This window comes from Semicossyphus pulcher, unplaced genomic scaffold (assembly GCF_022749685.1).
Source record: "Semicossyphus pulcher isolate SPU_LCO1_2020_fin unplaced genomic scaffold, fSemPul1.0.p SCAF_11, whole genome shotgun sequence".
Lineage (NCBI taxonomy): Eukaryota > Metazoa > Chordata > Actinopteri > Labriformes > Labridae > Semicossyphus > Semicossyphus pulcher.
The window spans coordinates 9,579,367-9,595,345 of record NW_027211615.1 but is presented as its reverse complement, the minus strand read 5'-3'; the positions used below and the strand labels follow the sequence as shown (position 1 = coordinate 9,595,345).

At 42.5% G+C, this 15,979-nt stretch overlaps 1 protein-coding gene across 1 annotated transcript; it reads right to left on the bottom strand.

Annotated features, from left to right (window-relative positions):
- Positions 1–4,394: 4,394 nt before the first annotated feature.
- On the bottom strand, positions 4,395–15,546 carry mideasa (mitotic deacetylase associated SANT domain protein a). Its single transcript, XM_069657626.1, has 13 exons — positions 15,252–15,546; positions 13,116–14,803; positions 10,819–11,025; positions 9,379–9,715; positions 9,229–9,295; positions 8,989–9,131; positions 8,794–8,897; positions 8,537–8,612; positions 8,329–8,417; positions 7,167–7,310; positions 6,850–6,975; positions 5,636–5,802; positions 4,395–5,250 (listed from the first exon to the last, which is right to left on the bottom strand). The coding sequence occupies exons 2-13, from the start codon at positions 14,553–14,555 to the stop codon at positions 4,989–4,991; spliced, it is 3,162 nt and encodes a 1,053-aa protein (XP_069513727.1). The 5' UTR covers positions 14,556–14,803; positions 15,252–15,546; the 3' UTR covers positions 4,395–4,988.
- Between the last annotated feature and the right edge of the window lie 433 nt (positions 15,547–15,979).

The following is a 15,979-nucleotide window of genomic DNA, read 5'->3' as shown; positions in this document are numbered from 1 at the left end:
GCAGAGGCAACACTTTAAGGGGCAGATTGAGGCCAAGATCTATATGTTCCATTAAAAGGAGCCGTGATACAGATGTCACAAAACATGGCGGTGTCAGTCAGCAGCAGCTCGGCGTTTCTGAGGCATCACAACAGGCTGCTCTGGAGATGAATGGATTGGAGTTGGGATCCATTTGCATAACTGTGAGAGAGAAATGTTGCTGACTGCAGCTGAAATACTGAAAGATGGCTTTAATTCCATTATGTGAGCTACTGTGTATGGATGCAGTGGCAGCTGACCTGCAGCAGAGTGAGGGGCTCCTGACTGTAAAATGCAGGAGAGCTGAGGATAAAGATGACGGACACATAACCAATCGAAGCAAAGAAGTGTCACGGGTCAAGAGGTCAGCGCCGGTAGATTACATCCCTCAAGGCCGATGACCACACATTGAAATTGAGCTGAGTGGTTTGTCAGTTATATGGCTGCTATAGTCATTACATGAAGCAATTTAGCTTCAGCGTCAAGGACAGCTGGGTGTAAGCAAGGCTGAAAGGGTCATGTGTGGTACATACAGCAGAATATATTCACAGGGAGGTTGATGAGAAGAAGCTTCTCTTTTCTCTCCACAAATTTGTTTTACCTTTGACGGAAGATGTTATTGCTGTCTGGATTAGGTTCAATGCCAATCATTTTTGAGTCAGCAAGTTTTTGTGCTGCATTAAAGAATGCTATGGAGGAAGTTAGGATGAAGGTCTAAATGTCAGGGAGTATTTTGCAGCAAGACATTTCACCAAGATAAATATAATCAACCTTTGACAAAAGGTAATCCAGGCTGCAATAGGTTTAGCTTAATGTGGTCTATAATATTAGTGTTATATAAATGAACATTTTAAAGGACAGGGTTCCAAAGTTGTTAGAATTTTCTCCTCTGAATTTTGCATTCTGAGTAAATGTTCTACAAACTAAAGATCCACAACAAATGAATATGCAGAATGGGATTGGGACACACCTCAGTTCTTCGTGTGGTGTAATATGTTCATGGAGATTGTGTATGTTTTTGTTTAATTGTTGCCTCTTGTTGAACAAGGCTGGTGATGTGTCAGCCTCTGCTACATCTACAGACAAGCTGATCCGACAGACTTTTCTTACATTAAAGTAATTTAAAAACTAACACAGACACAAACACTGCCAGTTCTTCAAATCTCCAATTCATCCTGTCAAATTTCTTTGCCAGATCTAGATAAACAGAGGGATGTCTAGTTCATCTCTTTTCTAAATGTTGAATAAATATATAATCCATGTAAATATTGGGATTATTTTAACAATGTTTTGGCGGCCAAAAATTAAGCAAAATCACACGGGAGGGAAAGATTTTGTTCTAAATTATTATTATCTTCGGCATGAGGCCGCAGCTGATATTCAGTATAACATCACCACCTTGAGCGTGATACTGCTTTAATACAACAGTTACACAAGTGGCAAATAGTTGTAAGAAGTAATAATCAACAACAGATTATTTTGTGCTCCACCAACGCAACTAGTTCCACAACTTAATGAAACTGGACTTATGTTGCCAAGCAACACAAACATTCTCCTGCACTCTGTGTCTACAGGTCACCACAGACCAGCTGTTTTGAGTCTGTTATGTGATTCAGAGGTACCAGCTTGATAAATGTAGACATACACGGTTTGCTGTAATGTTAATTAAAGTGATCATCTCGAAGTTCTCAGTTTTGCTCTTTTTGGCGGAATTGCGGGCGCAAACGTCCCATTTTAACCAGACGTCTATGGTTGGCTCCGGTTGTCACTCTTGATTTTCCTCGCTGACGGTCGCTTTCCTTTTTAGACTGTTTGCCTTCATCTGAGCATCAAATTTGTTTCTTTTTCTTTGGATTTTCACTTATTTTTGAAGTTTGTATCTGTAGTCATCAATCTCTTCTTTGTTTGTTCAGCCATAGTAGATTGCTGTTTACTCGCAACACTTGCAGAGAACGGAAAAGCAGCCGCTTAGCTCCGCCTACCCTCTCTGGCAGACCAACCACTGCTGGGTGATGGAAAACGCGCCACTAACTGGGCGCTGCTTGTGATTTTCATGGACACCCAGTCCATAATAATACAACATAGGCTACTGCAAATGCAAAGGCTTTCATCAGTGGGCCACAGGCACAATCACCATTGTGTTACCTCATTCAGCGACAGATAGAGACTTAACAGACGTTTATTTACATGAAAATCTTCCAGATTATAACTTTAACAGTATTCAGAACACCTGGCTGAGGCGGAGTGATACACACAGTGAAAAGTCCAAGTGCTGTTGTACTCTATATTAGCACTCATGGAATGCCTCTTGTCCAATCAGATTACTTGGTTGGAATTAACTTTGTATAATCCAAATTCAATATTATTAATATTTTTAACCCTCCCAATGAAGAAAGAGCTGTGCTTGTTGATCAAGATGTGTCACATGTGCAGCCACTTCATGAGCTTCCATATATCGGTCTTATTTCTTCTGTGTACTTACTGCAAGAATGACATTGACCTGCAGCCTCACAGGTCATGCTCAGAAAATAATCAAAGTTTAACAGCTGAGTAGCTGAACATAAACCAAGCTAATGTACATTTGTGCTTTACATCAGATCTAACCTCGGCCCTGCTGGAGGAGAACCATCGATCCTCTCATCCGTCTTCCAGACATTTAGTGACATTGATCCAGCGTTTTGCCCTCATCTCCATTGCTCCACACCGGTCTGCCTCATAATGTCTTCATCGTCTCCCCTATCCCTAACCTGTTTTATTGTGTCCATGTAGCTGGGTTTCTAATGGGGCCTTATTAGCAGACTCGCTGCTCAGGGAGGACATTTGATCCTCGCTGAAAACCTCTAACGCTTCGTCACAGGCTAAAAGGACCCTCTGAGGACAGTGAACACACCACACTGTCAGTTTCACTCGATCCCTGATATGGACAACATGTCGATAATGAGACATTCTTTTAAGAGATCGGACACGTTAAAAGGTTTTATAAGCCAAGGTATCATTTTCCTTTTTGCCAATCAACTGATGAAATCGATCACATGGAATTCATATATTTTTAGGTTGAAGTTCCTTTTAAAAAGTTGCCCACAGAAAGTCCATCTCATCCTCCAAAATCATGTAAAAGCCTAAGATTAAAACATACAGTGTCCTTTCTGCATCTACGTATTTCTGATAATCTAATACTAAGATATCTCACCAAATGTTTCATGGATTTCCATTAAATTTTGCACGGATGTTCTTATTCCCCAGAGGATGAATCCCATTGATTTCAGTAATCCTATGGCTTTTCCTCTGGCGACACCATAACGTTGAAATTTGTGATTTTGAGTGAAATATTTCAACAAACATTGGACACATTACCATGGGATTTTGTACAGACATCAGTGTTTTCTTCAGGATGAGTTTTACAGCCTCAGCTGTGCTTTATGTCTAGAGCTAATTAGTAAAAATTAGCATGCTAACATGCCAAACTAGGAATGGTAAGCAGCGTAAACATTCATGAATATGTTGTAGCATGGTTAGCATGCTGAGGTTAGCATTTATAAGGAGTCATAGTGTAAGAGGGGGCTGAAGATTGTTCCTCTTGTTGTATTTTTTAAAGCTACTAAGGATTTAACTATGAGTATAAGTCTCTGTTTGTTTCTAATCACACTTAAACCCACATGGTTATAATAACTAGGTGTCCACTTAGTATCATGAAACCTTGGATCAAACTGAGCAGGGAAGTCTGTGGATTTTCCTCTTGCTCACAATCAGTCATGTGGAAGGTAGGAGCAGGAAGGTAAATGAGAGCTGTCACAGTCCGACCTGTCAGGGACGAGTGGGAGCCAGAAACAGGACCGTGTTGATCTCAGGGGAAAATGCCTCGCATCCCATCTCCTGAGGGCGACAGGCTACACTGCCTCTTGCTGAGGATGCTCTTTAAATGGCTGAATTATGTCACCGATCAATGCCAAATTTCACCACACCCCCGAGACCCAAGATAAGTTGGCTCTCAAGCCAATAATTTGAAAATAATAGGCCTGCAGATGCGTGTAGCAAACTGAATCAGAGAGTGTTTTAGGTTTCTATTTATCGTGGTGTTCTTTCTCGATTAGCAGATTTAGATGTTGGTGTAACAGGATAGATGATAGAGTGTTATATCGAGCATGCAACATATTAAAGTCAAGATTTAAGGAGAAGCCTGGTATCATGGCTAATTGCTGCACAAACACATTTCAGCAAAGTGTGTCCTAATAGAAACAGAAAACAAGATTTCTATTTATCTACACACAAAAATGTGTGTGAAGGAAATATCCAGCAACATCCTGAACCTCTGCCTCCACCTGCTGGATCCACACTGTCTCACACACACACTCACAATAACGACACACTCCTCCGAACAGTAGAGATTTAATAAACTTTTCAATTCACAAGTCATATTGCAGCTGACGTGATTAGTTTTTATATTACCTAAATCATTGCAAAACGCAGTATCATAAATATATGGCAATCTCATATATACTTTTTTGTACATACTCATTCAAAAAGGTCCCTTAGTTGTAAAAAATAAGTGTATAACCAACCTAAAAATCTGATGGAAATCTGCAAAGTTCAGCACAGTATTTTCCGAAGAAAAGGACTTTAAATACAAGTTCTTACTCTAAACTTACTTAAAAGGGCCGCCACTATAAAGTGAAAGATTGCTTTGATCTTAATGTCTTTTTAATTCCTGATTCTCTTATGAAACATCGCATAAACATTGAGTCCACGCAATGAAATGTATAATATTTTGACGTATATTCAATTAAATAAAGGATATAAAAAGGCAATATTGGCAGAAGCAGAAGCAAACAGTTTAAGTGCATTTACAAAAAAATAAACTTCCTCTGAGTATTTAAAAGATACAAACGTGAAGGAGTGTGAAGGTTAACAGGAAGACTTTGCTGTCTTTATTCTGCTCTCTGCCGGTCCATCTTCTCTTTGATATTTGTCTCTCAGTGCCAGTCTTCATCGTCGTCATCCTGTCCCTCAGATGAGTCCTCGTGGCTGCTGGCCTCCGCCTGCTCTGACACCCCGTTCCCGTTCCCTCTCTGCTGAGCCGCTGCTGCTGCTGCTGCGGTCGCTGCAGCCTTCCTGGCCCGAGCTTCAGCTGCCGCCTGCTCCTCCTCTTCCTTCAGACGCAGCGCTGCAGCCTTCTTCTCCTGCTCCGCATGGCTCTTCATGTGAGCGCTTCGACTCTTTACTTTGTAAAACACCCTATAAGAAGAAGAAAGCGACCTAATGTTACATACAGTAGCAGCTTTTAATAACGGGTGAATTGTAGTATTACTGCATAAAGACCCAGAACATTAAACATAAAATAAACAACTCAGGCATAAATTCAAAACATAATCATGATATTATGTTTTATACAAGCATACTTTATCTGTTATATATCCGTAAAATAGTGAAATCACCAAATAACTCAAAACAATAAACTAATGAGAACAATCATCATCATATTTCACACTGCTCCTTTCAAAATAAAAGCTTTGAAAAACATGAACCTGACAAGTTAATAAACCTCCAAATCGAGTCGTCATGATACAGCTAAAGCTGTAAATGTAAATAAGCTTAATCTCTGTGCTGACCCTAACCCTACCTGCCACATTTCTTGCATGGAAATATAGCGTCAGGATCCGGTGGGGGCTTCGCAGGCGCTCGGCTCTTCTTCGCCGCAGGCTCGGCTCGAGGCCTGTGAGGCGCTGCAGGGTGGTGAAGCTCCTGCTTCACGATGTCCTGCTCTTTGATCACCACCATAGTTCCTGCCTGGAAGACCAAAAATCTAGTTATTTTTTTATTCATGAATCAGTGGAAATAAAGATTAAAATGACAACAAAACACTTTCACACTTTTTACATTAAACAGTTCCATCTTTAAGTACAATTTTGACATATACTTTGATATCTCATATTTTTGCTATTTCATTCTTCTACTCCAAATAGTTTCCGTGAAAAATATTATGCCGTACTTAATATTATGCAGGGCATAAATTATTATATGTAATACAAGGAAATAAATCCAATTAAAGATAATCAGCTACACATTTACCATCTGCAGTATTGAAAATGTGCACCTTAAAGACCTGTGTCCACTAAGGGCATTATTTGTGCTGGCAGCACCTACAACCTCAATTAAAGAGCGCTTCTCACTGGCGCTTACTGTTGCTAGGTTACAAAAATTTAGCCACTTCCACTGCCGGTAGTTATCCCTAAGTCTGTTTTAAATTGCTGTGCATGCTTAATATTTGCTTTTATTCAAGGAAATGTGACAAAGACACATTAAAACAATGGAAATGAATCATGTCCTGGCGTTAGCAGCAGGAAATTGTTTCCTTAAAAAACCCCCCAAAAGGATTAGCTTCTCCTCTGCCATTGTTGTTGACAAAGTTGATATCTGAAGTCTCGCCCCTACTTGATTTTGATTGGTCAGTGAGAGAGAAATGATATTGACGAGAGCGGCAGTGTTCCAAAAGTTGAACTATTTTCAACTGAGAGCGCTTTTAGCGCTAAGGACGCCAAGCACTGAAAACGCTGGGGTCTGCCAGCGCAAAAAACCCTGTTAGTGGACACAGGCCCTTACCCATCGATAACCATAATTCAACAATATATAAACACATGAAATGAGCTTTTCTGCAAAACAAAATGTTCTTGCACTTTTGGTATTTATGGTGGATTTTGATGCAACTACTTTTACACTTTTACCTTTTTATGTCTCACAACACAGTATTTCTGGACAGTGGTATTGCTTCTTAAACCTTGTGAGTACTTCTTCCAGCACTGTGTACTAATATATATTATATGTAACAGTACTTACATAGTCATGAGCCTGTAGCGACTGAGCAACCCTGGCCTTATGGCTGCTCTCGTGGTCGTAAGAAACAGTTCTGGTGTCATCTCGATCGGCCTCCCCCTGAGTTAGCAGCTTAGACTGCTGTGAACTCTGCAGTCAATCACACCAGGAGAATACAAGATTAAAAAAACATTAACTCAGTGTCCCTCGTACACATGACTCATAACATGGCTCCGTAGATCAAATTACTGCTCAGCATATATTCCATAACATTACCTGTGTGATTCTAATGCTTTAACACATGGGTGTGTTACATTTGAGCAAAGTAAACTCCACTCTACCTTAACGTCCACCACGGCCTCTGTGTGCTTCTCCACTGGAGAATCTGGAGGGCCGAAGGTCAGAATCCCGTTACGTCCGATCTTCACCTGTTTCTTGTACGTGTAGTAAAACTCGACACACTGAGCCACAGTCTTGGTACGCACCTTTAAATAGATCCAAAAACAAACACAAGCAGAATTTTACTTCTTTAAAGGGGACAGTTCTAGCTCTGCAATCAATGTTCTGTTATTTTAGTGTGTTTTTGAATCACGTTGGTAAAGTTTGTTTGGTTTTAAAAATTGTATACATATTTTTATTAATTATTTTTCAGAGCCTCTCCTTCCTCCTGAAACGAACGAGCCGTTTTGCCATTCAAATGTCAGACCTTAGCCCCCACGTGGGGGAGCGGCCGCACTGCACTGTCACTCCAAAGTTGTAGAAAACATGGCCGCTCTAGGATCGGTTATTCGGCCATATATGTACGAGCCAGAATCACCAGGAGGTATCAGAATGGTAAGCTGAAATCTTGACGACTTGACTACAAGCTCGTGCAAGAAGAGATTGGTCGATTTCAGCGAAAGCAAGGTTCTACGTAGAAACCTGCAGCTGTTCTGAACCTTTTTAAACATATCATTCTGGAAAAACACAGAATTATGCAGTTTTCACTGTGAACAATAAATACCTAAACATGTGAAACCCATGCACAATATGAGAATATCTATTAAAAAGATATGGCCCCTTTAATCAAACTTCTGCTGAATGGGTTGCATCTTAAAGTACGCAATTTTAGCATCCAGTCATCTATGTACACATTATAACACCTCAGTCGTACAGAAGTGGCGCATAAGCTGTGCTGTTACTGTTTCTATAAAAGCAAGACCACATTTCCCATAAATCACTTCCTGTCACAAAGAGGATGTTTACAATGAAAGCAGAGCTGCTTTGTCCTGTTGCCAAAGGACATTTTCCATCACATCTGTTTCAGGCTTCACAGGCTTAAAATATGTCTTTTCATGTTCGTGTTTGTTAAAGCACATTGATCAATGCCTTAAAATGAATATGTTAATGATTTATTGGTGTTAAAATGCAACACAGAGCACTTTTAATCAAATTAAAATGTTCTTTTTAAAAGATTTATTGACATTGATTTGAAATGCTGCAGGGTAAAACAATCGAGCGTACCAGTTTCTGCACCATAAAGAAGTCCTTCCTGTAGGCAGAGATCCCCTTATTGAAGTAGCGCTTCTCTTCTGCAGTCCAGCAGTCGGAGCCTGTGAGTAAATCAGCACAATTTACAGTGTGTTTACACAAGAGTCTGAGGGAACATTTAAAAAGAGGTAAGAAATCAGAGAAGACGACAGGCGGAGGAAGATGAAGAGGCAACCCTCACCTGAGTAGTGATAACCTGCCAGGTGATGTCCTCTGGGGAAAAGCGGGTCCTGAAGCATCAAACGTCCCAGGGTTTCCTGTAAATCAACATGATCGATCATATTTTTTAACATGCTTATTGTTCCTACTAACAATTCTGACAATAATATATACCATGTTGCAAAAAAGATAAGTCAGAATTTGGTGGAATAATAAAATAATGTTGCTAAAAATCCGTCTAACCGAATGGCAGATAGTTGAGCTAGTCTTTACACTCACCAGGATATCACCTCCACCTTCATGTAAACAGTGTAAAACCATCTCCTGGTTGGTTCCTCCACCTTTGAGCACGCTGGAGCATGCCATGTTCATCAAATCCACCACTACAAAAAAAATAAACATGAAAATGATTATTGGAAAGATTTAGAGACAAAGAAAACAAAAACAAGAGTCAGTGTGTGGTGGATGACTTACCCCTCTCTTGATCACCAGGTTTGGGGTGTGACTCGTCCACCGGGAGCCAAACCAAGTCGGCCTTGTGCTGGTCTGACTGGGAGGAAGGTTGATCTTGCAACTCAGGAATTTCTGCCTGGTACTTTAGCCCGATGTTGATGCGCCTGAACAAGAAAAAACAGGACATAGATACAATAAATTTCTCTATAATGCGGGCTGATATGGAAGATTTAAGAGGCATGTTCAGGTGTCTGTACTCACGGTTCAAGGCTAACAGGCGTAGCATCAGTGATCAACGGCAGAACAGGAGGTGTGATTTCTGAACTTGCTGTAAATACAACAGAAACATAATTTTAGATCATCTGAGCATGCCAAATTGGTAGAAGTAGTAGTACAACACCTAAGACTTACTTGAGCGCAGCAGACTGCGTGATGCGGACTTGGGCGTAGCCGGCGGGGGCAGGATCTGGTTGCTTGCGATGTTAGTCAGGAAGGTGGAGAAATAAAGTCCCGATCCCTCGCGCACGGGAGACAGGATGGGTGGAGGCGTGTACGGGGGCAGGGTGAGCGGGTTGTCCGGCAGGCGAACTGGAGAGCGCAGGTTGCTCTGGTAGGAGGTGATGCTGGGGTAGAGGGATGGAGGGATGAAGGTGGCAGGTTTGTGCGGAGGGATGATGAGAGGCTCGGGACGAGGTCGGCGCTTAAATTTCGATTTGCCATCCTCGTCCAGCCCTTGATCGTCCCCGTCCTGGAGAGAAAGATTGAAGTGCATTTTAGGATTCTTCTTTCGCTTGATCAACCAGGCGCTAATCTTTGCTTCTAAATTACTTTGACAACCATGACACATATTGGCACCGACTAAATAAGGCTCCATTGTGAACCTACACACCCAGTTTATAAAAGCTGTTCATGTAGTCCTCCATTTTGAAGAGGTAGTGACTCACATAATCTTAAAGTCTGGCTAATAAGAAGCTACTTGAACTCAAGAAACCAGGCACACCTGCATTTCAAGGGGGTCTTGAAGTAGCTGTTCCTAATTTGTCCTGAAAAAACATCTACAACTATGATATTTGTACACGTTTTTTGATTAATGTGCAAAGTTAAATGTAGCTAAATAGAAGTACACATGTACTGTCCTAAAGTATGATTTAGGGATACTTTTGCTTTACTTAAATACTAGCGTTTTATGCTACATATACTTCTATTTCTGTAAAGGTAGCAGTGTAAGTAGCAAATATGAAGCTAGAGCTGTCAGACGGTTAGCATAGCCTAGCATAAAAACTGGAAGGAAACAGCTAGCTAGGCTGTGTCCAAAAATAAAAGCTATGCTAGCTTGGAAAGAAATAGCACACCAAATAAGCATATGAATAAAATAAACTAGGCATGAATGTGTTAATTATTGAGCTTTAGATGTGCTGACAGGCAGCTTTTGTTACCTTTGGACAGAGCCACTTGAAGAGAGAGCGCTATATGCTAGCTAAGCTAACAGGCTGCTGACTTTAGCAATTAGCTACGAGACAGATTATGTGAGTGTTATCAAACTCCTCTTCTAACTCTAACCAAGAACACAAGAAGAGGATATTTAAAAAATGTCCTTTAAAATTTAGCTTTTAAACATTCAAATCAGTTTATTATTACGACTTTAAATTCTGTCTCACATGTTAATGAAGCAGTTAAAAAGGCCTCATTAAGGCCCATTCTACTGCATACTAAGTGCTTTTGATCTGAGTATCTGTCATTCTTTCAATTAAGTGAAGTTTTAAATGCAGGACTGTTGTATTGCATGTATTGGATATATTTCTAAACCTACATCATCAAGATAACAATCAAAGCGACGCTCACAACACTTACCTGACCAAAGCTCTCGTTCATGGAGTTTCTGAGCGATCTCCGTCGAGCCACGATGACAGAAGGTTTGGGATCAGACTGTCCCGCAGGCCGCTCGAGTCGCCCCTGAACCCAACCACCCTGAGGGTCCGTTGGACTCCTGTGCACCGGCACGGACACAGGGATGACCAGAGGAACCATAGAGGCCTGTCTGCCTGAGGGAGCGTCCTCCTAGTGAGCCGGAAAAGATGAGGGGAGATGGAAAAGAGGAGGAAACGGGGAGTTTGGGGAAGGAGCAGAGGACAAAAGAGAGAAAAAGAAATGTTGAGTCTATGAGAAGCTGAAATAAAACCAGCAAATCATTATATTTTAAAGGCTTTAAAATCTGAAATCCGGCATTTGTAGATGATTAAACTATCAGTTGTTGATTATTACTGCTTAAATTGTCTGTTGATTTATTAATCAACTAATTGTTTAATTTCTTAATAACAAAATTAGAACAAATAGCTGCTAAGGAGACACAATTATTTAACCAATTATTACTTGAGAAGTGATTTGCACTCTGACAATCTTGATGCCTTTATCGACTGTAACATAACATTCTTTAAAGTAAATGCACACAGTGTTTTATTACTACATAATTCAGCAGTGTTAAGACGACTGCACACGCCTCCCTGGTATTTCTGGTCAAGCTGATAAAAGTTCCACGACTCCTCTCATAGCAGCGAAACAAATAAATCTGTTTTATGACTCCTACTTCAGGCAAAAGGTTTACAATCAGAGTAAAGACATTTGAATCTGCTCACCCAGAGATGTGCTGCTTGTTAACCACGATACAGCAGCTCTGAGCAGTGATATTAAACCTGTTTGGTGTGTGTGCTGGTAAGTTAAGGAGTGTGAGTGTGCAGGCTGACAGCTTGGCCCCTCCCTGGCTCTGCTGAATGACTGAGAAAGAGCCTGAGGAATGTGGAGGTGTGCAGACATGCAACTGCTCCAACGGTACGATCCAGCGTGCACACTACGCACAAAAACACACAACAAGCCCCATAACCCCCCGAGGGTGGAACGCAAAATATCCCTGTGCTGGAAAAAACGGAGTTTAACAAGTTTTTGTGTTTATTGTGTGTTTAACGGAGCTGCTTAAGAGTAAATAAAGAAGCTGCCTTGGAGGGTGTGACCCAAAGAATGCAAACATTTTAAATCCTGAATAGCAAGGCTCAACTTTGCTACAGTTATTAACATAAGAGGAATATTTCAAATCCAATTTGAAGGGTATTTAATAATAACAGCTGTTTGTCAGGTTGCACCAGTATCGTATGGACACTGTTCTGGGCAGACTCAGAAACTTCCTGTAGCTGAGGCTCAACAACTTCAGGAACGAAGTAAACAGACCGAGGAAAAGAGCTTTAATGAGACTCGTCTTCAATTTCACATCATTTATCTGTCTCAATCACTGCATTCTAAGTAGTGTATGATAAAATTACAAAATTTCAATATGGCAATATATCGTCGTCCTGACTCGTGCAATACAATTATTGATAGGCTGGCGCCAAATGCCGATGTTTTAATTTCCCTGCGATTTTGACTCACCGCCTCACTACTTCATGACTCCTCGCTGTGGCACTTATGCCTAGAATGAGGGTAACATGAACGGAAATTAAGTTATTGATATCGTGAAGAATCATTATATGATTCTCTTGTAATATATCAATGATCGCAGGATCACTGTATCGAGATATTAGGGCCACGTATCATATTGTGAGTTACCCTGCGATTCCCACCCCTAATTCTGACCTAACCTCCTGTATCTTTGTATTCAAGCTGAATATCTTTTTTAATTTAAAGATGAGATTTTTGATTAATGGGACTAAGAGCAGATTCTTTACTACTACAACAGCCTTTAATCGCATACTTGGTTAATCGACCTTCAATGTGACTTTGTAACTGCAACATGTCCTTTTTTTTTGAGTCTATCTTCTCACCTTTGTTTGTAATGTCATGTGTGATTTAGTGTTCCTTTGTTCGTCTAATTTCATTAGAATTTTGGCAAATAAGTGAGAGTTGATTACTATTTCACAATTTTTGTATTTGAAAAACAAAGCATTTTGTCAACCAAAGGGAAGTTCTGCAGAGAAACAGGCTTCTTCCTCTTTGTGTAGCTACTTGCCGACTCTGCCAGATGAGAAATTCTGCTGTTACGTGCACAAATTAGCTGCCATTTTTCTTACAGTAAACTGGTCCTAAAGCTGTTGTTGCTGTGAAAGTGAACTGAAATTCACTACAGTGGTAGTGTTAAGAGCTTTTTTTTTTTTTTTTTTTACCTTGGCCATCTTAGCAGGCTCCATTTCTGACGCCTTCTGGGCCAGAGTCTCCAGGTTGATCTCCTTGGAGGCCCTCCTCCTCCTGCTGGTGATCTGGATGACTCCTCCTGTTGTCACTTGGCTTTCTCCTCCTCTCACGCCGTTCTGAGACAGCTGAGCCTCTTTGGATCCTTGCATCCAGAGGTTTGTGGATGGGGGACCGAGTGGGGACTGTCCATCTCTGGAAAGGCGGCGCGAGCGGCGAGGTGCAGCCGGCGGTGCGTCTGAAGGCTCCGCAGGACTTGTGGCGAGCTTCTCGGCGCATGGATCAGACGTTGCATCATCGGTTTTAGTTTCTGGTTCCTGTGTCTCCACTGACTTCACTTCTTCCTTTTTAGGAGCAGAATCAGGAGGACGAGGCTCAGGAGGCTGAAAATTTGCAAAGTTTTGGGTTTGTTGCTGCTTTGGTTGCACCTGAAGTTGAGCCGTTTCCTGCTGTGGCACATTTTGTTGCATTTGCTGCTGCTGCATTTGCTGCATTTGTTGCTGCCGCTCCTGAATCTGCTGCTGGTGATACTGTTGCTGCATATGCTGCATTTGCTGCTGTTGCATTTGCTGCTGCTGCTGGAGTTGGTGCTGCTGCTGCATTTGTTGCTGCTGTTGCAACTGAAGTTGATGCTGTTGATGCATCTGCTGCTGTTGCTGTTGTTGCTGCTGCTGGTGATGGTGATGCATTTGTTGTTGCCGCATCTGTTGCAGCAGACGTTGCTGGGTTTTAGGCTGCTCGCCGTATGGCAGGTTTGGCGCCTTGCTGCCTGGGAACACGGGGTAGTAAGTACCTGATGGAAACTGTTGCTTGCTGGGCCTAAATGTTGCCTGAAAAGGTTGCAGCATGGACCCCTGCAGAGTGTGAGGAGCCACATGGGGCTGACTTTGCAGCTCCACACCTTTTTGGGCTTGTTGATATGCCTGCAGCTGAGCCTGGTGCATTGCAGCCGCGGCATGCTGCTCCCATTCAATCCCCCTCCCCTGAGCTGGAGCCTGGGTTGCATCCCTGTATGCTTCCACCGGCCCTGGGAGCTGATTTTCTCCCCCCATCGGCAGAGCTACACCCTCGTGGCCCCCTTTGTGGAACGCCATCTGACCCCTGGCGTTCACTCCACTCATGTATGGGCCAAAGTTATGCCCCCAGGTCGACACGGGAGCATCCTGGGACCAGCCGGGGGCCTGCACAGAGTCCTGGGGCATCCACTTTAAAGGAGCAGCCTGCTGATAGTGGGGCAGATTTTGGGGCCCTTTCTCTGGGTTATAAACACCAGAGCTGCTGGCAGTGTTACTAGACTCTAGAGCTGGAGGTCCCATGCCATAATAAACCTCCCCTGAGTGCTGCACGGGCTCTTTCATGGCTGCACCCCGATGCTTGCCGCTCTTGTCAGGATTAACTTGAGGAGGAAGACTCATAGTAATGTTATAAATGTACAAAAAACGTTGGAGTCAGAGCTCTCAATCTTGATCTCCGAGCTCAGTTATTGCTCTGTAGTGTGCCTGTAGCTGAGGAATTCTTTGTTTAGCTGTGTATACAGAGGTATTTGGGAGGAAATATAAATCCCAGAGGAAAGTGCAGGGTGGGGAGCATGCAACCCTCCTTCCAGAATCAAACATGAGCTTTTCTGTCCATTCTCCTCTTCCTCTCTTTTACAGAGCCGGACCTTGTGAGAGAATGGAGGGGTTAGACACTTTCTTTTTACTCTGAACACGAGCATACAAAGTTTCCAGTCGACTTTCACTCGTCTGCAGCAATGAGGAAACTGAGGCCTACACAGGCAAATAGCCCAGTGAGAACAGTGGAAATCAGTCAGTGACAGATTAGCGCTGGAGAAGCAAAAACTATGTTTCTATGATTACGTCCAGGTGCGTGCAGAAAGGACGTGTTTAGAAAAGAGAAGAAGTTTAGAAGCTACAGCAACAAGGAGGCGCTTACAGTGCAGCTGCCATTTGGCATAACAAGAAATACAGGAAACGGAGGGACTCGTGCAATCACCCGACCGATAGCCACTGATGTTGTGTTAAAAATCAGCAACAAGGAAGCGTTTGACGTGCAGACTACTGTTAGGCTACACGCCAGATTAGTGAGCATGACTTAAACACAGTGCATACCTGATCAATGGTGCACAGAGCTCTCCATGTCCAGCTCCATGGAGTCACTTTGGCTTCGATCAAAGTCGACTGCATGCAGCTCCATGAAGGGATTGTGCGCAGCAAATGTCATAACTCTGACAACTTTCCCTCGAGTTTCACAGCGCGCAATATGGCGAACGGGCGGGTGTACAGTCCAAAGAAAACATAATCCAGAGTCCGGACAGGCTGGAGAGGCTCATTAACACTGTGATTACAATGTTGCACGGTGGATCAGAAACACCGTGCACTTCGGGAAAACATGTCCACAACTTTCTCCCCGCATCAGCGACTAAACCACACATGAGACGGTGACTGTGTGGGAACTGCGCCGTGCAGCGGCCTGCTCTGCTGTTTTCGTAGATCTCCACACTGCGTTGCAGATTCACTCGAGTCTAATCTACTGTTTGTCGGTTTATCCAGTATACGTGAAGAGCTGCGTAACTGCGCAAACACGTAGAAAGTTGTGCGCCCCTGAACGCACCGCCTCACCCCAAAACAGCTCAACTCACATCCTGTTATCCAATCCGATCGGCTGGCCACTCCCATAGCTGTATCCGTATACGTTCGTTTTGTTTGTCACGGCTGCCCGGAGGGCGGAGTCTTAATCATCACACGGAAACTGTTTTTTGAAGTGAAAGCCAGGACCCTAGAGAGGATTTTATATGCACTGAGAATCAAGACAGCCCCTCCATCCAAGATAATTTACA

Coding starts and splice junctions, on each gene's coding strand:
- mideasa (XM_069657626.1), bottom strand. CDS start 14,555: ATGAGTCTTCCTCCTCAAGTTAATCCTGACAAGAGCGGCAAGCATCGG. Junction 9,296..9,378: donor ACGCAGTCTGCTGCGCTCAA/GTAAGTCTTAGG, acceptor TTGTATTTACAG/CAAGTTCAGAAATCACACCT. Junction 7,311..8,328: donor TCTTTATGGTGCAGAAACTG/GTACGCTCGATT, acceptor ATCTATTTAAAG/GTGCGTACCAAGACTGTGGC.